The following is a 24,410-nucleotide window of genomic DNA, read 5'->3' as shown; positions in this document are numbered from 1 at the left end:
ATCATTTTTTTTTTTTTTGAGTGAGGTTGTTACACAATTCAATGAAACTGAAAGACAAATGTTTAATGGGACAATACAAAGATTTGTAAACTCATAAATATGGTAGTTTCATATCACACATCAAGTAATTCTAAGCAAACAATATAATTTTATGTTTCCTTTGAAACATCTATTTGTAACAAGATAACAGTTAATGTTAGGAAAGTTAATATCCTGCCACTTAAGTCATTCTCTCTTAAAGGAACATTCAGTTGAATGCATATAATTGGTATCCCAGAGTACAGCAATTATAAAATCATCTGTCAAATAATTGGTAATGAAAGAGCACAAAATTATACTCCTGCAACTACACATCGATGAAAAGGAGACTAATGCCTTTTGTAGTTGGAAAGTATGATCAGTATAAAATTAAGCTTCAAAATAAAAAAATGAAAAACTTTGAAATTGAGACAGTAAAATATTCTTTCAGGGACAAACCAAGCTATCGGGAATATATTACTGTCAAAATTACATTTGGCACATTTAAGTTAATAAAAGGTTGTACAGTAGATTCAACATAGTTAAAATGACTGTTTGAATATTTAAATATTTCTAAGTATTTTAGAAACATGAAAAGATGTTATATTTTTGGTACCCACCACTCATCTTTAAGGGTTGGCCAAATAACTATTGGTTTTTTTAGTTTGTTGGTTGATGAATCTGTCTGGGATTAATAATTACATAACAACTGTGTCCCTTGGTGTACTTTTGATTTGTATAACTCTTTTGGCTCTTATGTGCTCTGATGTATATTGTGCCTCCTATGTTTCTCAAAGGTCTGCTTCTTGATCAAACTTGATGCTAAACAAGTCCAATCAAATGTTGCTATTTCTGGAGTTCCTGTGAGGGCCTGTGAGCTTGTCAATGACACATATTATATAATGCAGAACCTATTGATTTAGATAATCATTCCAGTTTCTGTTTTTTTTTTTTTTTCCAGGAGTGAAATTCAATAAATACATAAGGAAATGGGATTTAGATGGTCATTCGGGCTACTCATTCAAGGCTTTCAAACAGCAGGAGTGCTCACACTTGCTGTTTTTTTAGGAACAAGCTCACATAGATTTTGTTAATGTATATAGGGTAGATGGGGTAACTGTTGGGGAGCCATGTTATGAGAAAGGCTAAATCAGCGTGCACAGTGTTGAACTTTTAACACTGGAACCCTCTGCACGTGCACGTGAGGGGCCGCTCACCTTCATGCTTGGGAGGCCCCGTGACATCCTGTAGTAGGGGTAAGTGTGAAAGGCAGTAGATAAGTGGCCCTAATTGACAGATAGATGAGAGAGAGAGGGGAGCAGGGGGGCCCGGGCCTGCCGTGGCCCCCGAGGGACTCCGGGGCAGCTGTTTACCTCCCTGCACATGACTGACGATGATGAGTCCTGACAGGTGTGAAGAAAGGATTTCCACCCAGTTCAGAATACTGGATCCTTTATCCTCCCCTATCTTTTTCAGTGGGTTCTTTTTTTCTTCTTTTCAACACAAACCGCTGAGTCAGGGATGTGGTTCGATTTGAGTTCCAGATGGGGGAACATTTGCCACAGCTTGACCTTGCATGTTTTCTGTGATATGACACAGAAGGCTGGTCACAGCGGGATATCCTCTGGAGTATCTGTTTTTGGAATTTTGAATGCATCCTCTGCTTTATTTCTGTGTTATCTTCGGTGTTTTTCTTTTTTTTATTATTATTTTTTTTTAATGTATCCAAGGCACTTTACATTTCCGCACAATAGCCATTCAGAGAGCTAGATGCCCACTGACCCAATCCAGTGCCTTGTTATAGTGTACATTTACAGTTGAACCTCAATAGTTATTCCCTTCTGGATATGGATCCACTTTCTTGACCGCATTGACACGAACACCACAATACCTTGCTGGAGCAATAAATGCATTTTTAATCAAGTGATATATTTGTCACTATACATATTAATTTCAGACAAGTTCCTCATTAAAACAAAAACAATGGCGTGAGGCTAGATGATTAAATAGAAAAAGAAATGTGTTTCTTTGTTAATTCAAACAAGCTTTAACAACAGATGGACAACTGAGTTTCCTAGTACTTTTATTTCCACTGAATCGTGTCTCAGCAGGTGAAATATACTGATCCTCTCCTATATAGACACATACATTGATATAATAATCTCAAATCCTCTGCAACATGCACAGATTGAAAAGCCCTACATGTGTCGCTTGTAGCAAGCTTTCGTACTGAGTGAATAGATGGATACTCTTGACGTTACATAAGCCATTATCTGTGCACTTGTGACAGCTGAAAGCAAGCTTGACAGATTTTGGAGCTGGATCATTTGCTCTGTTTATAAATGAACTGGCAAGCTTCAAGTGTGGCTTTAGCAATCCAGAAACAATGTGGAAAACCTGAAATGACAACTGAAATGGGGTCTGCAAAATAGACCATGTTTTACTGTACAGCTTATTTTTATGCATTATGGATGCTGGGGTTTTTTTTAAATTTTCAATTTCACATGGATAGTATCTTTAGTTTACTACTCAGTAAAATGTTTGGTGTTAAATAAATACTTACAGAGTACACGTGGTCCTGATTGGACTCATAAAGACCTAGTGTGACAACTATGACAGGCATATTTATGAAAATGAAAGAGTTAAAATTTCTACATTGCAGACTGGATTGTGATATACTTATGCATATTTAATAAAGCATTAGTAAATGCAGTATAAGCCATTATTGATGTATGATCTATTGCTGTCCACTGTTTATAAGTGTTGGTATATATGTTAGTAACAATGAGGCTCGGGTTGCCAAATAGCAAACATTATATGTTGAGCTAAATCTGTACTATAGCTTGGTTTGTTTGCTTTACCAATCATATAACATACACCTTACTCAGACATAATCCCTCTTAGCATATTCTCTTACATGTACACCTTTTATGTTGGATTAAATATAAAAATGTTGGCCTATCTTTTAGTTATGTATAAGATAATTACTCATCCATATTTATTAATAGTAAAAGGACTGTCTGAATAGCCAAAAGCAGATGCTCTGCTGATGTGAAACCTGAGACAAAAATTATAGAAAACAAACAATAATGACTTTGACCAAAGCAATATAATATTACTTGAAATAATATACTTTCTTAATATCTGGTATTGAACCTTACATGCCACTTCACATTTGTACATCTGACATTTTTGAGAGCTACATTGTATATTTTTAGGTTGTGCCCACTCCTACAATATGCTTGGGAGCTCTTCTCAATTGGCAGCGTAAGGCTGGCCTTTTGTACTGGCCTTGCAGCTCTGTGAATGGTACATCGTCTTGCAATGTTGTCTTTGATTGCTGTGTCTTCTTAAGAAGTGCTTCAATTCCCGTTCAAAATGCACAGCGTTTATTTGAATATTGTGTATGGAAAGCCTTGGCCTGTAATAGAAGCATGTGAATGAATAGGGGCTCCCTGTAATGCATTTAAGGGATGTATTTGCCTTACATCCACAATCTGTTCACTCAGTCTTTAAGCTGATTCTCACATTGGCCAGTGTGCCCATTTTAGATCACTGTCACGATTAGTATGATAATATGATGCAAGCTAATTTGGTTTCTGTGGGTCATTGTCCAGAACTCTGGAAAAAGCATATGTATTAAGACAATGCTTCAGGGTAATGGGAGTGATGATGGATCTATTTTGAAGATAACTGTTTGGTTCAAATTTCACTTGACTATGAGTATATTACTATTATGAATCATTGTTGACAGTTTTATAGTCACAGTTTTACAAAGGCGTGATATTGGTAAATAAAATAATAAGCCCATAAACATTGTCATGAATCGAACAAAAATCTTAGCATTTTATTGGATCTAGTAGACATTATTAAATCTTTTTCTGGTGTTATCATTTTGTTAAATTGTTAAAAGAAATGAACCTTAATCTCTCCAAAAGTGGATGCTAATTTGGTATGGAATATATTTGAACAGAAGCAGACATTTCTTGTGAGGAAACATGATTACACATGCAATCACAGACAGTATGAATAAATAAGAAGGAAAAGGAAAGCTCTGCTCTTCAGGCCTCTTGAGTCCAGATGTTAGAATTTTCCACCCCGCCCTTCAATATCACTCGTTGGCAGTTTCCAAAATGTAAAATTGTGAAGGTTCTACTCCATCAACAAACAATTTAATTGCAATACTTCTTTTTAGACTGCTGTAGCCTGGGATTTTTTCTTCATAACTGCAGGTCTGAATGAAGTTTTGATTGTCGTTGTAATTTTAATTCACAAGTAATGCGGGACTTTCATCCCCTCTGAATATAAACATTTTGACTACATAAAGCAGAATATATGCCACTGGAAACACTTGTAGGAAAAAATGGAAAAACTTTCATGATTGTTTTCAGAGTAGAAACAGGCTGAAAGACAAAGCCAATGACAGTCAGCAATGGCAGCATAAATCAAAAGCAGACGCATCAATCTTTCTAATGGCTGCCATTGGTGGGATTGAAAAGGAAATTTGAAAATATAAAAATAGCCTATAAACATTTTCTGCTTCACATCATGGCCTTTGTTTTTAGGAATTTAAGGGAATTATTCAGTGAAATTGTGTGTGTGTGTGTGTGTGTGTTTGTGTGCATGTGTGTGTGTGTGTATATGTGTGTGGATGTCATTGAGGATGTTTCACAATGCATAATTAAAACACAACCAAATCATTTAAGGTTTAAGGCAGAAGGGGGTTATTTTTGTGTTCTTAATATTATATAATCAAAGTTCTTTTTTTCATTGAAAAGTCCAGTTACATTGCCAGCTATTCTCTTCATAGACATAACTTGTAGTTCTGAAAATAATAAAGATAAAATAAATAAATAAATAAGTGAGATTTACATGTTTGGCTAGAGAGGAAAAGGTCATCCAAAGAACATAAAATGCATCTTAATTTTTTTCTACTATGCAAAAGAATAAGCTGTACGATTTGCCTGCTGTTATAAAACAAATATGAAAGTACAAGAGGTTAGTATTAAGTTCAAGCCTGTTTCTTCCTAGTGAAAAAGTTGCAAGGAGAGATTATCTGTTTATCCTTTTCAGAAGATGTTTCTCCCCTCTGCACATTTATTAACCAAGTGGTAAAAAATGGTAAAAAATCTTCTAGGAATATTGTACAATATTAAGTGGCCTGAAGTCAGTGGCCATTCAATGAGCACTTACAGTAGCTATTGTATGGGCAAGTATAAATTCCCAGCGTTCTGGGTTGGAACTGACCACTTCCATTTGGAGTAAAGGATTCCGCTCTGATTTGCAACCAATTTACAGGCGCAAATTTATGTTTAGCCCATAGGTGGTCCTGCAATCTATTTGTACTTCAATGTTTCAATGATGGTGAAATTCAGACTGACATAAGATGTAAGTAGCTTTGTTTTAGCCAAAGAACCATCAGTAAATTGTGTTAATGAAACTGTCCACTCACACCCTCAGCTTCATCTGCTTTTGCTCCGTCAACTGCATTTCCCCCTCATTCCAGGGAAAGCTTGTTCACTTTCCATTTCCCCCCCCCCAAAATAAAATAGTACCTGCTAATGTTCACTGTGGGTGTTTGTGGGATGTAACTGGACTTGATAATCTGTTATTAATGCACAAATCAACCATGGCTGTTAACGAGCAGTCGCTCCGACAGCCCTGCTTTAAATCAGGGATTAATGCTGCCAACTAATGCCAGGTTCCCTTTAGATAGCATCAAATGCATCACGCTAAAAACTATCGTCCATAGTATTTTACTGGAATAGTTTGTTTTCAGTGGGTTATTCCAAGTTTTTTCTAGGCCTGGTTATTTTGTAAGAAGACACCTGGTTTTAAGATTCATTTTAAGAAATTGATTGCGATAAAAAGCAACTATTCTGATGCTTGCACTTGAATCTCACGTCTGCTACCTTTGCTTAGTTTGTTCTGCATAAGCCCATGCATCGCTTGGACAACACCATTCTGTTCAGCTACTAATGATAATATATACGTATAACATAGACATGATGCACAATTTATTTGTGAGACGAACTCTGTAATTGGTCCATTTGATTGTGCTTCGTGGTCTCAGCAAATGAGCCATGATTAAAGAATGTCATCATGGCTGTTCCTGGAGACATCAGCAATGCTGGATTGCTCCACTTTTTCCTACAAAGGCAAACTATGTAATAGGTTTATTGATGGAATGGACTATAGCAGGGGTGACCAACCCTGGCTCTGGAAAGCTGCAGGGTATTCAGATTTTTGTTTTCACCTCAAAATGAGCAAGCAATTAAGACCTAGTGAGTAGAGTTAACTGAGTAATCAAATACTTTAATTGATCAATTAAGTGCTGATTTACAAGGATATCCACCATGCCCCAAAGGCCTCATGGATCAGGGTTGGACTCCCCTGAACTACAGGGTACTCTCTATTCCAGTGGTCTCCGACCCTGGTCCCGGAGAGCTACAGGGTCTGCTGATTTTTGTTTTCACCTTAAAATCAGCAGCCAATTGAGACCCAAGACACCAGGTTAGTTGAGTTAACTGTGTAATCAACTGCTCTAATTGATTCATGAAGTGCAGAGTCACTAGGAAACACTATGTCACATCAAGTTGTGATATCATCTATGGTAGTCTGCAAGAAATATCTCAACCTCTATCTTCTATCCAATTTGTATGCGCTTACAGCAATGGATTTAATAAGGAATGCATTTTCTATTGCGATTAAATATCTTGCGTGGGCAAAAATAATGGCTATTAACTGAAATGTCATGTAATATTTCATAAAGCATAGCTCTTGCATAAATTCACCGCAATGCTATTTACTATGTTAATTGTAAATTTGAATACACAATACAATTTTAAGAATCATTATACTAAAACCAAAGCACCATATATTACACAAAAAATAAATATTAAGGGACTTCAAACCATGTTTCGAGTCCATTCATTTGCATAAGGGCATAAAATTTCACGATTGAGCACACAGAATTATCTGCAAGTCCAACATCCCCAGAGGTGTCATCATAAACGCAGATGAAGGATGCTTCTGTCCTTAGTCTTCTCCCCGCAGCCGTACGGCATCTGTAAACATGGGGACGATCTGTCACATCCTGGTGTCACTTGTTCCTGTAATAACATCAACTCCCTTGTTCACCTCGGTCCAAACGATCCGCTCTGACTCATCAGGCAGAGTGGAGGTCACCCCAGGGGTCCTGTTTCTTGTGCCTGATGGAGCGTGTGCGTCTTAGAAATATATATTTTTACAATAAACCATAGTGCGCCAATATTTCCTTTGAAGGATTGCATTGGACCATTTATCTTGTGAGCGAAACCCACAGATATCAGGTCCAGTGGTGGAGGCAGTTTGGTTCCTCTCATTCTCTTTTTATGTCTAAGTCACCAGTGCTTTCAGTGTAAAACATGTGTTTAACTGTACAGACCAAGGAACACACAAGCACTGGTTCAATATAACCACAATATTCTATGCCCCCTAGCAATTGATTCATAAAGAAATAATGATATAGCAAGCAAAGTATTTTTGGTTGCTTGCCTCATTTTCTTCAGCTTAAAATAGTTAAACATTAATTGCACTGAGCAATTTGACAGTTTGTGTGCAGGATTTTTCCACTCTTAATAGCAGAATAATGCGGTATTAAGTGGTATGAATATACCCTCTGAACATTGATCTTTAACTTTTATATTCACAACAAGGGAATTTGAGTTATTTTACAGCCAGGGCAAGACCATATATCATGCCATTAGCACTGTTGTTACATTCCAATTTTGTTTGTGCATGCCACTACCATGTAACATTATGCCCCATTAGTCCATTAGTAAGGACACTTGAGGGCTTTTGGTCTGACCAGCAATCAATGCTTAGGAATGCTAATGCTAATGATTGTGACCCCATGCTGTTTCTCCCAGCATGCATTGCACTTTCCAACTCACAACTTGCCCTCTGGATACTCACACATTACAAGACAGTCATCTCCTGTCCCGCTAAAGCTATCCACACAGTGATTCATAACGTGCTGAAAGGCATGCAGAAGGAGGACTAATAGACCGCTGGAACATTTTTCACCAGGAAAATTGACATTGTATCATCAGTTTCAGCAGGTTTCTTCATCAAATGACCCTGGTTAAAGGTTATGATGCGCCAGCGCCCAGGGGGAATACAAAAAAGGCTCAATACCTTCTCGAGAAAGTGGATGTCTCGCAAAAAGCCATTTGCAGCAGACGTGTTTCCAATAAAGTGAGTTGTTCATTTGAACGAAGTGGATTTCACAGTCAATTCAACTAGCCTACATAAGTCCACCCTTTCCCGGTCCAGGTGACAGTAACCTGTCAATGAACTCTGCAGGAGACTGTGGCACATGCACCTGGTCTTAATGATTATTTTTTATATTTCACTGTTACTAAATGCTTAACTGGTGTGCTTTCAGTTTGTACAGGGGGAGATTATTTGACTTAATGAGCTTATTTGAATTATTAAAGATTTTTATTTGACCTTATATTAAATAAAGTAACCGGAGAAAAATATGGGCATAAAAAATAGAAATAAAAACAGGAAAATCAAAGACTCTTATGAAAACAACCAAAAACAAAAGTAAAATTCAGCTCACAGATTTAACCTGAAATTATCAGCCTTCTGGATTTGCTCAGATGATCCCATTCATTGTAACTTTCTGCTAAATTCAAAGATCACCTTTCAGCGCATAAATGTAAAATTCAGACTTTAACAAAGAATCTATCATTGTTTTCATTATACACAAGCAAATATGGATTCCTTGCAGCTCTGGATCAACTTTGTATCTTACAGGTATGGAATGCAGTTTTTCCAGAAATGCGATGTATTGACGTGCGATGTATTGACGTGCAAAATCTTATTTTGGGATGTCGATTCTTATACTAATTTCCCAAAATTGTTGCGAGATGAGAACTTAAAGATTGTTGCTAGATGAGAACCTACAGTGTCACGTTACTTAACTCTCTCTGTTTAAACTATATCTCAGATTGTATAATTCAGGTTCATGAGCGTTTACAATTAAAGCAGGGAATATGCTCTCTCGTTTGTCTGCTTTCAGAAGGCTATGTCAGCAATACCAAAATCTCAGTGGAGGGTGACTTTTTAATTGCTTCCAAAAATGGCCTTAATGTACGAGTGAGGAGCAGACAGATCTCAAATGCTTGATCACCTAGAGGAGTCGCCGTTGACCGATGAGGCAGGGCGTGCCCTGTTCAATGAAACCAGGCCTCGCTGGGAGACGCTGCAGCCAATCCTGTGTCACCCTTTGAGACTCCTGGTGTCAGCTGGCACTTGGTCAGGATTCGATTCCTGGAGTTGGACGTGTCCCTAGGAGACCCTTAATTGCTGGATCAATCTAGTGACAGATCCTGGTGACTCCTGCCTTAACAAATGAGGAGTGGATGTTGCCTGACAGGGAAAGAAAATGGGCGGTGGGTTGGGGGGCGCTGTGGCTGGGGGAGATACTGTGCAGTAGTGGGCCTTGACTTAGGCATGAGACAGCTAAAAATGCCATAGCATGCTTTTATGAAGTAAACCATTTCTGCTTATGCTGGACCGAATCAATTGCACTCTCTAGAAAGTGTAAAAGGATACATGGATAGAAAACAATCAAGCTTTATCATTGTTTTGATAACATAATTGATCTGTGTGTTTTTCCAGTGTTTCCTGATGTTAAGCTCTTGATTGGCACAAATTAATGCTGAACTGGGACAAAAATATCTGTGTCCACTTTCATTATTTTAATAACGATAGCATCCTCCATCCAGAACCTGAAACCTTGTTCACCAGTCAAGTCAAGTACAGCAAAAGCAAAATCAATAGTCATTAGTTTGATGAAATACAGTGCTTTCCATAACTTTTTGCAGCGTGACACAATTTATGTTGTTGTACTGTAGGTCTGTACTCCAGCATATTGGATTTTAAATTTAAAAAAATGAATATGAGATTAATGTGCAGACTGTCAGCTTTAGTTTGAGGGTATTTGCATCCATATCAGGATGTTGTAATTATGATCAATGCATTTTCACTGCACTGAATTGTAGCCTTTTTAATTCATAGTTCCATTTTAGGAGCTAAAACGTAATAGGACCAGTTAAAATAATCTTAAATAAAGTTGCATATTTAGTACTTGAAATTTTAAAGATGAAAATATTTTGCATTCGATGACTTCCTGAAGTCTGTGACCCATAGACATCACCAGATGCTGGGTATCTTCACTGGGGATGCTCTGCCAAGCCTGTACTGCAGCCATCTTTAGCTCCTGAAGGCATTTTGCCTCCAGTCTTGTCTTCAGCAAGTGAAACACATGTTCAGCTAGATTCAGGTCAGATGATTTATCAAAAATAGAGACAAGTGAACCAGTACATGCACAAGCAATAACACTACCTCCACCATGCTTCACAGATGAGGAAGTATGCTTTGGATCATGCTCTTTTCATCACTTTGGCACTGGTTAATACTCATCTCATCTGTCCATAAGACTTTTTATTATTATTATTATTATTATTATTTTTTTATTTTTTTTATTTATTATTATTTATTATTTTATTATTATTTTTTTAAGTGCTCTAATCTGACCATTCTGTTCTTCAGCCTGACCAGTGGTTGGTTTCTTGCGATGAACCATCTAAAGTTATGCTAGTATATTCTTCTCTTTATGGTAGTCTTTGAAATACCTACGCTTATATTTTGGAGAGTGATATTGATTTTGACCAGTTTAATAGTTGAAAAGAGGCTTTTCTTCACAGCTTCACAGCTCTTTGGTCAACCACTACAGTGGTTTCTGTGGACCATCAGGTCATTTGCTATTGCTCACCAATGCATTCTTGCTTCTCAGCAATGTACAAAACAATTGATTCTGACACACACAGTGTTTTAGATATGTGTCTGATCGATTTATTCTGATTTTTAAGGCTCATGGCGGCCTGCTAAGTGGCATTGACGCTTCTTACATCCTCATGTTCAGAGACAACAGCAACAGATTCCAAATGAAAATGCCATACCTAGAAACTATAAAACACTGCATCAGTGAATAAGAATGTCTTTCCTTTTGCAGTACCTTTAAGGGGAATTTCACCAGGAAAATTTAAAAAATGAATGTCTCTTCACTGCTTAAATCAGCAAGAACGGGAAAATTGCCATGTAATGTAGGTCACCTAAATGAGCTTCTGGCATAAACAATTTGATTTGTCACATTAATTGAACAGCACTGACAGAAACCAAAGATCTATTCTAGGGTTTGGATGTGATTCTCTTTTTTTTAAAAAACAATGAACTACTCACAAGCCAATCTGGGAGAAGAGGAAACCAAAGCAGCTACACAAAAGAATGATGACTGCACTGAGGTACTCAGCTCCCATTTGGATCGAATTCTAAAAGATGTTATATCCGCCAAATGTAACTGTCTCTAAGTTTCACCTGGGAGGAGTAGACCCTGTCCAAGCAGTTACTAGGAAAACACTTTCACAACAAACTTACAAAAAGACATTATAAAGCAAGACATTTGCATTTGAATGCTTATATAGCTTATATTCATCAACAATCACTATGTTAAAGTAACAGAAAGGAGTGAAATTGAAAGAAGAAAAGAAGAAATGATTTTCTGATTAATATCCAAATATACATCCAAATATGTACTGAAGGATGGGAGCATGGAGCTTCCAGTGCTAAACAACAGTTAGGGTCTACTAGGGCCTTTCAGAATATAAAGGAGTTGGGAGTGGTTGACTTAATTCTCCCTTATGTTCTCTCACACAATATTCCATTAATACATTCTACAAAATGATCCTGCATAAATACGTATGTGCACAAGTTACCTTGAAATAAAAATGACCGATTTTCCACCTTCAAAATGATTCTTGCTTCCAACCTTTTCGGATGATTAAAAAGTGTACCAATTTGCTGAATAATCCCTACCCACAGGCAGATAATACCAATTAATCTCTTTTTCTTAATTGTCCCTCATGAGGGATGATATTTTATGCACATCACATAAGAGCATTTAAAAGATAAAAGAGTCCTTTTTGGTACAACAAATTTAACCATAACAGAGACAACACTTTTAATTTTTGAAATGATATGCTGTCCTGATAATGTAAATATTGTAAATACCAGAGAAATGTATTTAGAAAATGTTTTGAGCATGAAACCCAAACAAACTAAAAAGTTGGCGCATTTTCATGAATATTTCAGCTGCATCTACTTGGGCTGGATTGTTCATTTGCATTCATTATTCGGTTGCGGTAACAGAGAACAAACAATGATTGAACAAAATGAAGTCTCTGTTACCTCTGAAATCCATCTGCAAGATCAAATTATCAGAAGAGTTCATGGCATAAAGAAAAAAAAAACATTACGACTATAATGAAAGAATATACAGGTAGTCAATTACTGGTCAGCTAATCTGACAAAAGTAGGTTGTATGCATAGAATATAAAATATAGGATTTCCACTTGCTCTATTCTGAGCTCATGAGCCATCAGTAATAAATTGTAGATACATGCATACCTGTACACTTATGCCTTGCAGAGTCGTACAGTAAACAAATAGATATCTGCTGTATATATATTCAAGGACGTATGTGCGCATGCATGCAGTCATGCATGTATGTACACATAATATGTATGTATATTTGTGAATACATAAAAATATATTCATCTGTGTATATGTTTTTTTTTTACATTGAAGATGTTTTCCGGTCTTTGTTCAAGAACAAGGGGGGTAGTTTCACAATGTATTGGGCTTTTTTGCTTGTGTATTTGTATTCTTCCACTGCTTTCAGCTTTTTAAAAATTATTCTTCTCTGCCAATCTTCGGCAAACCAAAGAACTACATCACATTTAGAGTTTTGGGCTCTTGGCTTTATGTTTTATTTATTTATTTGCTCCATTGTGTTCTTGTCTTTCCTCAGAATCCTGAATGTACTGATGAAGAGCAACACGAATAACTACTGAAAAACAGCAAACATCTTTCATGGACGACACTTAGTCAATACATTTAAATGAAACAAAATATCATAATGCATAACTCCAAGTGATTTTTGATGAATAAAATCTAAAATTTAATATTTTGATTTAATTTTATTGTTCTCTACAAGGGAATTAAATGTTTCACATGAGTGACATCCAAATTCATACCGCCTAGCATGCTGAGAGATATCCAGTCTGCAGCAAAGCAGAGAGCTAATAAAATTACTTCTAATGTTCCAGCCTAGACATGCATACATTTATTTGGCATGGGTATATGCACATTACCCGGGCAGTTTTAACCAAATTTTCTTGGCAGTGACCTGAAGGTACTAATCCTGGATTGCATTATCAATTATCCCTTCCCAGACCTCCAAAATGTGTGCACTAAGTTGGGTTTTGACAACTGGAAACAGTAGCCTCTTGACTGTGATTTGAAATACTATTTGTGTCTTTGTTATTTGTGTACATAGAGTCTATATTTAGCCCACCTGGGTGAAATGCGCCTTTGTCAGAAGAAAGCTCGTTGATTGGGTTTGATGGGCCCTGTATGAATTTTCACTCAATATTTAAATAGGCTAGGGTCTGAAAATAGAATTTCAGTCGAAAGCAGCGTAGCCATTTTCAACTGCCGAGGTTTGCTTGAGAAGCTGCATGCATTTGCACTTTAAATGGGCACAAGAGCATTACAAACTTTAAATGAATATATACACATTTGTAGTGGCATGTACATGGTCTTTAATCACTATAAAAGCAAGTGAAACATTTAAGCGACTCTTGCAGTAGTATGGATGCTGAATGGACAGCTCCTCTGAGCCAAGACCGGCCTTGCAGGCCAATTCATTTAGCTCCTATTTATTCATTATTAAACATTGTTTGGTCGATGGCTTGGCGATGTGTCCTCTGCAATGATCACGCTCATGTACAGACTTGTTCTGAAAACTGAAGCACTTATTTTTTACCAAGCTAACCTCTGAGGAAGGAGTGACTGACGTAAAGCTGTTGTAGCCTGGCTATCGATTTAAAAAGAGGGAAAAAAAGAATACTACCTGTCCAACAACTGAAGGTCTGGGAGCTGAAAATGAAGACTTTACTTGTCTTCTGTTGCTTAGGTTGTTCCCATGAGAAAAGAAGGTCGATGCTAGCTTGACCTCCCTGCAGACAATAACAAAACTTTTTTTTTCTTGTGTGAGGAACCTGTGAAGGAGCTGAGCTGATCACTTGACTGGTCAGAAATCTGTGCCTTGTAAATTGTAGTGGAAGGTGTATAGACTGCTCTCCTTTGTGATCTCTGGTTACATGTGCTCCAAAATGGGACATCAGAGGTTAGCGGTTTGACAAATAAGATTGCACAAGGGGAATATGACCTCGCTCTTCCCCAAGAATGTCAATCAATTCACAGCTTAGTTGATGCAAGAGAAAGATTTTGTCTCCGCCATCTTTCTATAAACACTCAATTTCAGGTGTGGTGACTGAAAAGTCCATGACCCATCACAACTACTCATGTTCTGTGGATGGCCCTCCTGCTAAAAATAAATAATTTAACAATACCGGCTTGCCTTCTGAGGGTATGTGGGCAGCTCAATACCAGGGAAATATGCTTCACAACACAACAAAGCTCTTCCCTGTTAGAACACTGATGTATATCAATTTTTTGTTCATTATCTGTTATTTAGCTTCCAACTGCTTAGATGGCAAATATAATAACTACTTTCATACAGCCAGCCAGCTAGCTAAGTGGACATGACTGATAATGTTGTTAATATAAATGTCAGATGATGTTGATTGGAATATGTGAATTGTTCTCAAGCAATGTTCTTACATCTTATGCATGTAATCCTCTTTGGACTGCAATAGGAAAAATGTTTAACAATGACTTAATTGAAGCATTTAAATTATATAGCAGTTAGCCTAAAGTATATGATTACACATTCTGGGGAAGCGTCCTCTCTAATTTGATTGTTAACCTTTGGACACTGGTATTTTTTCCCCAAATGTTCACAGATTTAGGCTGGGCCTGTTCTCAGAATTTGTCATTACTAGTATTAGAATTATTTGGCAGCCGCTCTTATTCAGAGCAACTTGGATGCCACCATGGACTCAAAATGCATGCCAATAAAGATTATTAACCCTTTGAAGAGTCGTTTAGGAATTTCTTATTTAAAATTCTAACACAAGAGTTCTAGAACTTAATTGCTTATAATTACCAGTGGAGATTGCTACATCATCATTAGAATGTTCGGTTCAGAACATTCTAATCTCATATTTGTGATCTACACCTTAAAGGGTTAAAACCTGTGCTTTTCCTGGGTGTCTGTTACAAACCCCTGCAGCTGACTTTGGCCTCTCCTGTGGTTTATTTCGGCAGGGCCGGCAGCGAAGACCGTGTCCCCTAAGCAGGACTGCGAGGAGCGGAAGCAAGAGAAGCTTCCGGACAAGGGGAGCGAGAGCGGCACCTCCCTGAACGAGCTCTCCACCTCCAGCTCCGAGACGCACTCCGAGGCCACCACGCCCCAGGACGGGACGGTGACGGGCGGGGGAGGGGGCGAAATCGGAGGAGGAGGCGGAGGAGGAGGACCAGGAGGAGGGGGAAGCGGGGCCCTGCAGTCCGTGTCCCGCCAGCCCAGCACCCTGACCTTGGGCCGGCCCTCGAAGAAGGGCTCGGTGCAGTGGATGCAGCTGCCGGACAAGCGGCGCAACAGCGAGCTCTTCCAGTCGCTGATGAGCGGGAGCCCGCGCGAGGGCGGCCTCAGCAGGAAGAGGGTGACGGAGAAGCTGAGCGCCGAGGAGGAGATGAAGCAGTGCATCCAGGACTTCCACAACATCAAAATCCCGCAGGAGTTTCCCGAGCGCAAGCGTCAGTGGCAGTCCGAACTCCTTCAGAAGTATGACCTATAGGGACGTTTTTTTTTTTTTGTTTGTTTTTTTTGGGTCTTTTTCTTTCTTTCGTCTCTGGTTGTAGTCGACGGCGATTTACATTATATTTTTTTATTTTATTTTTTAAAATTGAAAAAATGCTGGGTTTTGTTTGGTCAATGTGTCCTGACACCATTCTTCTAGGCTCAGCTCATGTCATATGGAAACCTAAGCACACCCTTGACTTTTCAAGGAGGACTGTTGTCTGGGCGTGGAAAAAGAAATAAGTTCACTCAAATGGTGAACTTCACCTAGCATGACATTGGTGTTTATATGATGAACATTTGTGACTAAACCTTAAGGTTGATGTGTCACAACAGGAAATAATGTCCTGGTTTAAAACAATGGCACAATAATAGTGAGGTAGCAAAGGAAAAAAATGTTTCAATAGACCACAGTAAAATTATCCCAGAGTTTGCATGAATGGAAGAATCAAAGAAAAAAACACAACAGACTGATAAAGACATTTATCTGAGCAGACTAACCTGAAAAGAAGCTACCGTAAATAATTAAATTGTATTCCTAGATGGCCTCTCGTGAAATGAACATTGTCTGAATGAGCATTTAAAAGGATGTTTCCTTATTTATTCTGGTTGCATTTCTAGGCTGTGCTGTCCGTGCAATGGTCAATGATGACATTTTTCATTTATTTATTTCTTTATTTCGTGCTGTGATTTATGTGTGAGGGCTAATGTCGAGAAAATGTCAGCCGTATTCCTATTTTAGAACTGTTTTTTGAAAAAAAATATATAGCTTGTCGGAGTCATGAGTTTATATTAAATGTCGAGAATTAGTCCGCTGAAGTGCAGTTCTGCCTGAGGAGTCAGCCCTAGACCTACTGTGGGTAAATAATCAGTTCAGATGTGGCAAGGTGGGAAAGAAATGTATTTAAACCCTAGAATGCAGCCCAAGTTCCTTGTTTGCTCTTGTTCAGCAACCTCATTTAAAAATATAGTGCTAATCTATTGGCCTATGCTTCTCAAATTGGTCATGACAAACAGGAGATAAATGTGCCAATTTTTATACTGGTATCTGGGTTTGTGTCAGTTTCCATTTCCATTCAGACAATTCAGGAAATTAATTGAAATTCAGCTAATTCAGAAAGCCTCATGAAATTATATTGGCAGTTTTCATTTCAGGGGTTGAATTAGAACTAATTTTCTGAACTGAACTGAAATGGAATTGACAATGATTGGTATACCACTATTCTTAGTTTCAGGTGTGTGTCTTTTGGACCTTAAGGACCTTTTTTTTGTTCTTTTATAAAGAGTCTCTCACATACTGTTTGGATATCATCTGAAAATAACTGATTTCTTAACTGGTCGAAGTACATGGCAGACATAATTCATGTATGCTTGTGATATTACAATCTGTACTTGCTGTAATTATTTATAAGTACTGTCTGTGTCTTTATTATAGACTTAAAAAAAACTTTATTTTCCACATTTCATACCCACAACAATCTTGTCAAAAAATAAGATCAAAGATCCATCTATTTTGCATTCATGATTGCGGTCCATTTTTGTACGGGTCTGCTAGGAAAGAATACATGATTGCAGGATTGCATCCTAGGGATAAGACAGGCAGAGCAGACACAGCACTGCAGTACCCCAGCACTGTGCAGTATATTTTCAGGAAACACAATGTCAAATTGTGCTCTTTGTTCCAAACCACCCACGGGGGTTCATGAGGGTGCCTGCAACAGCGAAGCAAAAACGTAATTATTTTTTATCGATTGCCCTTAATCAACATTCTCTTGTCTAATTAAAGTGCAGAGTCAAACTAAGCATCGCTCAGATTCCTTTTTGACTGGCAAGACTGACGGGAAGCTCAGATGCTGCAGGACCTCAGAAGGAGAGGTTTTTGAAACGCAGCCATTGGTGGTGAAATGACATGAAGACTGTCCATACACAGTGAAATAACATATTACTATAAGAACGACTTCTGGAACAAATAGTCAATAAACAGATGTTCTTGGGTGATAGAGACTCTATTCTGATTGCCTCGTATGTTGGTTTAGTCAGGAAGCCATTGCTGTGAAGATTAGGTCAGTTTTAAAACCTGAGATTGATTTCAAAGAGGCTAATATGAACATATCAGAAATGTGTTTTTAAGACAACCATTAAGTTATTTGATGCTTAAACTTGGACGGTTATTACTTTGTGGTGATGTCTTTATCAATAACACTTCTGTTTAAAATGAAATATGTGGTCTTAAAATACAGTCTGGTCAACATAGGGCTCACAATCTACTGCAGGCCCACCCGGGGATTTCACAAAGCAGGCTTACTGAATTAGCTGGATGACTGCACTGAGCAAAACCCAGAACAGCTCTTTTTTTACTTCAGTCCATGTTTCAGATTTGGAAGGGTTCTGGTTTATAGTCAGTGTAGTCATCCTGCTAGCTCAGAAATTCTGCTTTGCGAAACAGGGCTCTGCTCTTTATAACATCTTGGTGCTTGCTTGAAGTCCTTGTGGTACTGTGGTAGTAAACAAACAACATGATATTAAACTACCATGATTGCTATCTAAAAAATATGAAATTTAGGAAAATCATTTAAATTAGAGGGTTGATTGTTTTAGGTGTTGATTGTTCCCACTGTTTTGTGATACAAGGGCACTGTTTACCTGCATGTACTGCATTGGTCATTTGACACTCTGTAAGAAGCATGATCTAGCACAGACCCACACAATATATGTATGTCTTCATCGATAACATAAACGTATGCTTTCTTGGATACAAAGGAAATGCACCTTTGTAGAGCAGGTGATGCAGCTCTTATATAATGGTTCCAAAGTAATTCATCACCGTGGGAAAGAGAAATAGCTGGAGAACTGACCTTGGACCAGGTTTTGAAATGAAGCATGCTGTGGGGTAACTTACGTACTATTCACTGAGAACTTTGCCTCTGTAGTTACTGCCAGTTCAAACCAGGACGTGCACTGTGCCCCTTAGTGTGGAGAGGGATGTCTTTTAGATTCTACACTGTTCAGTTATGGCTGATCATATTTAGATATTAGGCATTCAGCAGATTTTATCCAGAGGGACTGACTTGCATGTTTGCATGCAATTGATTTATGAGCAGGAAAACTTACTGACACAATTCTGGTTAAGTACCTTGCTCAAGGATACAATGGAAGTTCCCCACTTGGGAATTAACGCTACAACCTCAGGATTGCAAACCCAGTTCCTTAACCATTATGCTACACTGCCACCCTGTGTGTGTGTGTGTGTGTGTGTGTGTGCCTGTGTGTTTGTGTGGGTGTGTGTGTTCGTGTGTGTGTGGGTGCATGTGTGCATGTGTACATGTGTGTGCACATGTGTGTCCTATGCGTATGTGTATATTCATGTGGGTGCCTAAGATAAAATAACATCACTCCCTCCCAGATATACTTTGCTTTTTTCTTCCCAGTTTTACAAGCATGGCAGATTTGGGCTAAATTGTAATAAGGACATCATTGTTTTGTGTCCTGCTTCATAATAAGAGCACTCTTAGATAATAATCTTCGTATAAGAAACTCAACCAAAGCACTGGCAAAATAATGGATATAGCTGGATAGAAAGGACAGACCTTAAGAGAAGCTGTGTACAGAAAATGAACACTTAAACATCCACGTGGAAGGATAATCATGGCTCACTGAGCAAAAGAGATACATCTCATTTTTTTTTCAAGGTTAATTAGCCTCATTACACTATTAATTATCATATTTCAGGCATGACAGCATTTGATAAAATATCTGCCTCTTAAGGCAATGGTGCACAGTATTTTTATTATTATATATATTGTTTTTTACAACAAAACTGATTTTCTGTAGGTTTAAGGCTTCTAATCTAGTTACTAATTCTTTAATAATTAATAATAATAATAAAGTACTATATTGCATATTTTTCCCCCACAATGCCCGCCTTTCATCTGACTCAGTTCCGCTGCTTGTCCTCCCTTCAGCATCAATGGGCTCAAAGTTTACATGTAGCTCATCCCCTGTATTTCACATGACGTGTGGTACAGCAATGGGAAACACCCGCTGACCAGTTTATGACCAATCTCACAGAAAATGTTACAGACCAATTCTGCCCCGATACAGACAAGTTCGCCATCCCATGACCCTCTGCCAAATGCCACCAAGTTCTGAGTGAGGTGACTTCCAGCCGGACGAGCAAATTTGTCCTGCCACTCTCCCGGCTGAGGGATATAATTTAGCTCCCATTTTCCACATTCCACATATTATTGATAAAGCACCGGTGACAGAGAGTAATTGAGTGTCCTTCACCACTTTGTCAGCTCCTTTGTGTCCTCGAAGCAGCAAAACAAGGAATAAATTTTTAGTTTGGCAGCATTGACTTATTGCATCCTTTACTTCAACCATAAGGTTCATGAATAAGAAAAAACTCTCCCCGCTTAACGATCCCAGCTTCCCAGCGATCACCGCTTACTTCTATCCGCCAGACATTGAATAAAACAATCATTGCTGTTATTACAGAAATAAATGTCTTGACCGTATGGATGCGAGATTAAAAACTTCTGAATCCTGAGTGACACGCCATTAAATGTAAATCTGGTATTTTCGGCATGGACATCAGGAGTTCATTGTTTAATCGTTCAAGCATGCCATTTCAACATATGACTAGTGATTGCAAAAGAGACAACATGATACAACGGGCATTTTGATTGATGTCACATTCCTCCTAGATGAGAGAAAAAAATGACTTGGAATGTAAATCTCTAGTTAAGGAGGCACAGAGGTTGTTTCTTTTCCGTTTGATAAACAACAGACATTTAAATTGTTTCTCCGTCAAAGCAATTTATTAGCATTTTAATGATAAACTCTGACTACTTTATTAGTAGTTAATTTGCTTTGCACATGATAAAGTATTCACACAACTAATTTAAAAACCCTATCTGAAAAAAAATGAAGAAAACCAGTCCTGCCTCCATATGAAATGCAGATGGAAGACAATTAAAGCCAGAGAGGCTTCAGGCATTCAGATGGTGGAGGAAAGTCTCCCTACATCTTGTCAGACCCCAGGAACAAAAACAAAGCCATGTAATTTGAAAAGACAGCCAGTCTTCCCAAGAACACGTCTTCATGTTGAGTTGTTGTCGCACAATTAGCAAGCTGCGAGATGCGGAGTAGAACGAGACAGTAACATAACATGTATGGTCACCTGCGTAAGCATTATGCGAGTGTGAGTCAGCCTTCAGAGCCAACTGCATGCACAACTGATGTGGAGAGATGACAGAGACATGATATCACTCCCATTATTTTGTGCACAAGGGACTGGAGAAGCAACCCACTGGAAAAAAAAGCTAAAAAAGAGAATGGATTCATCCACAGTGCAAGATGATGATGATGATGATAATGATGATGATGACAATGATGACTATGGTGATAATGATGATGATGATGATGATAATGATGAGTCTTTAGCTCTAAGTAGGATTGTGCAGCCGGTATGGATAACATGTTTTTTCCTGATACAAATACTGTTTGAGTACTATGGGTAAATAACTATAGCTGGAGAAACACACTGCATATTTCATTTGAATGAAATGAAATTAATGTGTACAGTCCTGAAAGGAACCTGACGCTGCTGCGTGATAGGCTGGATACAACCGAGGTCCCTCCCCTGAGTCCCCTCTAAATACCATTACTTGCATTATTCTCACAACTCACCAGACACCACATCTCATCACGGGCCTGCAGGAGTACTATCAGTAATTTTCATTATGATTCTACAATATTCATTGTTGAGTTTATTTTATTTTTTTCTTTTGAATCTTTACTTCATTTAGCTTGTGTACAGTATTCATTTACTCACTGCTATTGCAGCAAATTAGGCAGTGGCACTGGGGGTAGCTTGCTTAGTGTAGAACCTTTGCTAGCCACTGCAAGCAGGCCGTTGCTTTCTTTATCATATAGCTTATAAATCAGGTCACAGCTTTCAATCTGCTATTGAGCCTGCTTTGTTAGAAGCAGGGCGAAATTCTGCAATATAAGTACACGCATTCAGGGAAACACCATTCACAAACATATCGGCAAAACATATTGTCAATCTTTAATTGGTCTTGCTGGTGAATTAGTTTAATCGCCTCCATTGTTGCAAAATTGCATTGCCATTGCAGCGGCACGTGGAGGTAACGTTCACGTACTTACATATTGGCACAATGAAGCAGCACATTGTACATCTGCTTTGTGTTTAACTTGCTCCGGTGCTACAGAACGGTAAATTCAACGTCTAATGATGTTCAAGCGCCATTTCACAGCGAAACAGTACCAAACAAGTGTTCACCACACAGAGCAGCCCATGTTCCTTTTTTTTATTTTTATTTTTCCTTCCGACTACGACTATTGGAGCTAGGCTTCCGGATACGGATCCGACTCTGACTATTACGTGGTCAGCTCAGTCCTATGTCTAAGCTGTCCAGAATATTTAGCCTCAGCAGACTGTGTAGCACTAGGTACACTCATATGTCATTGCTATGATGCAATGCTATATAACTGTTTTTCATAATAAAGCTATTGATAATATGTGTAATTGTGATGAGACGCAGTGGGATGGAACTATTATAAAAACACAATGAGGCCCATCTCACTAATAAAGCCAGTAAAATAAATATGCATCTGTATTGTAAAATAACAGCAAAGCATGCTCCTCTGGGTGTTGTCTCTCACTGTATCGAAACACATAATAGTGCAAACATACAATAGGGGGCAACAGTCTTTTTAGCCTTCTTCAAAGAAGGCTACATTTACCTTGTTCAGCATGCTTTTTATCTCACATTTAATTATGAGATAATCTCTTCAATCAGGTATTACATAAACCGTAATTTGTCAGTAATGTCATTTGAAATGAGTTTTCCTTCAGGGGGCTACAGCTTAAAGAATACTTTCTGAGGCCTGATCGAAACACTGGGCCTGATTGAAGTAACATAGCAGCTCAGAGATAACTACAAACGACCTTCTCTTTAGCATGTCGTCTCAGGTGTTAAATACAACAATCTGTTCATTAGAAAATACGACTGAGACATGATTCCATACATTGGCTCATCCACAGATCTAGAAGCTACGATACGAAGAAGCTACAGTATGATGTCTGCACATCCATCATGAGGGATAGAAAACTGGCTCTCGTTATCTCTAAAGTCTCATTTTTTTGTAATCTCTCTCATCAGTACCAGATATTTTAGCTTTGCCAGAAACTCTGCTGTCAAACACTGTAGGATCGGGAAATGTGCAGCGCACCTAGGAGTCTGTGTCTGATTGGTAAATCCAGCTCCATCTTTAAACTTGATAAGTGGGATTCCAAACATCTATGTGACAGTGTGCTAGAAGTAACTAGTGAGCTGAACTTGTTAACATTTACACCAAAATGTTCCGTGCAAAATCAGATCTGAGGGCTTTTGACTCTAATAGCGTACATGCGGTCCCTATTGGACTCACAAAAATTTGATTTCAGGCTGATCATTTTCCTGGGCACTGTTCACCAATAACCCTTCAAATGAAACATTATTTTCACTACATTTTTCAGACCTTTAAGTAGTTTTTTCAACCCCTAGGTTTGAAGAATTTTGCTGGTCAAGTTCCTAACTTTAATTCTTTGTTGCAATTGCATCACAATTGCAGCATGATACTCTACTTAAAAGGGCAACTCCGTGATTAATGAAAAAGTCTACAAAAAGTCTCTTTGAGCGGAGATGCAAAGCCTGGTCAAAAATACCCCTCCCTCCAATAATCTGATTATTGAAAGGTATCACAATTTTTCTGTGGATTGTAAATCATTTGGACATTGAGACAACATGGTTAGTCCTAATTGACATGATTGGTAATACATTCCTTAATTTCAATTTCAGTTTTGTTGTTTTAAAACCATCAAATCATGACCATGCACAACCTGCAGATGCACCACTTTAATCAGGTGTCAAGTTTATAAAATTTTAAAGTGTCCATTAGTGAAGATATTCAGGCAGAACACCTTGTTCAAAGGTAAAACAGCAGTGTTCAACCTAGGATTTGAAATGCCAACCTTCTGACTGTAAGTCAAGTTTCCTAATTCCTAAAGCAAGTGTAGCATAGGACCTTTAATGTTTAACTGAATGAGGTATTCACCTGGAAATTACTGCTGTTCTGACCAGGGGGCCTTAAATCAGAATGCCCAGCCTTAATGAACTGTCACTGTTCATCACAATGTACCTCAGACACCACAGCTGGAAACACTGGCCTCAAAGAGAATGTTCTAGATAAGAATCACAATTCATCACGCATTGTCATTTCATTATGACATAAATCACGTACCAAGTGTGATATGATGCAATGTGGCTTCAGCTTAGGAGATAAAAAAATTCAGGTAGAAAAAAAAATGAAATTGGAAAATATAAATGATATCTTGATTCCTTTAATAAATATAGAAGCTGTGGAATCGCCATGGAATGAATTATAGGGTCTGCTAGTATTATAAGCCTCAGGATATCTCTCGCTAGATATGAGGAATTTAAATTTC

The 24,410-nt window shown here is 38.2% G+C and overlaps 1 protein-coding gene across 4 annotated transcripts in view; it reads left to right on the top strand.

Moving 5' to 3' along the window:
* The window catches only part of LOC135254787 (BTB/POZ domain-containing protein KCTD8-like), a 40,697-nt gene extending 22,422 nt beyond the window's left edge, over positions 1-18,275 (top strand). For 2 of the 4 annotated variants that reach the window (XM_064335281.1, XM_064335282.1), the window contains exon 4: positions 15,364-18,275. In XM_064335281.1, coding sequence (XP_064191351.1) covers positions 15,364-15,893 — 530 coding nt within the window. In that variant the 3' untranslated portion in view covers positions 15,894-18,275. Of the gene's footprint in view, positions 1-979; positions 2,688-12,940; positions 13,095-15,363 lie in introns of those variants that run through there. The other 2 variants (XM_064335287.1, XM_064335283.1) reach the window with 2 other exon arrangements.
* The last annotated feature ends 6,135 nt before the right edge of the window (positions 18,276-24,410 follow it).

Source organism: Anguilla rostrata, chromosome 5 (genome assembly GCF_018555375.3).
Source record: "Anguilla rostrata isolate EN2019 chromosome 5, ASM1855537v3, whole genome shotgun sequence".
Classification (NCBI taxonomy): domain Eukaryota; kingdom Metazoa; phylum Chordata; class Actinopteri; order Anguilliformes; family Anguillidae; genus Anguilla; species Anguilla rostrata.
The sequence above is the reverse complement of the archived record's forward strand: the minus strand, read 5'-3'. Positions and strand labels throughout refer to the sequence as shown.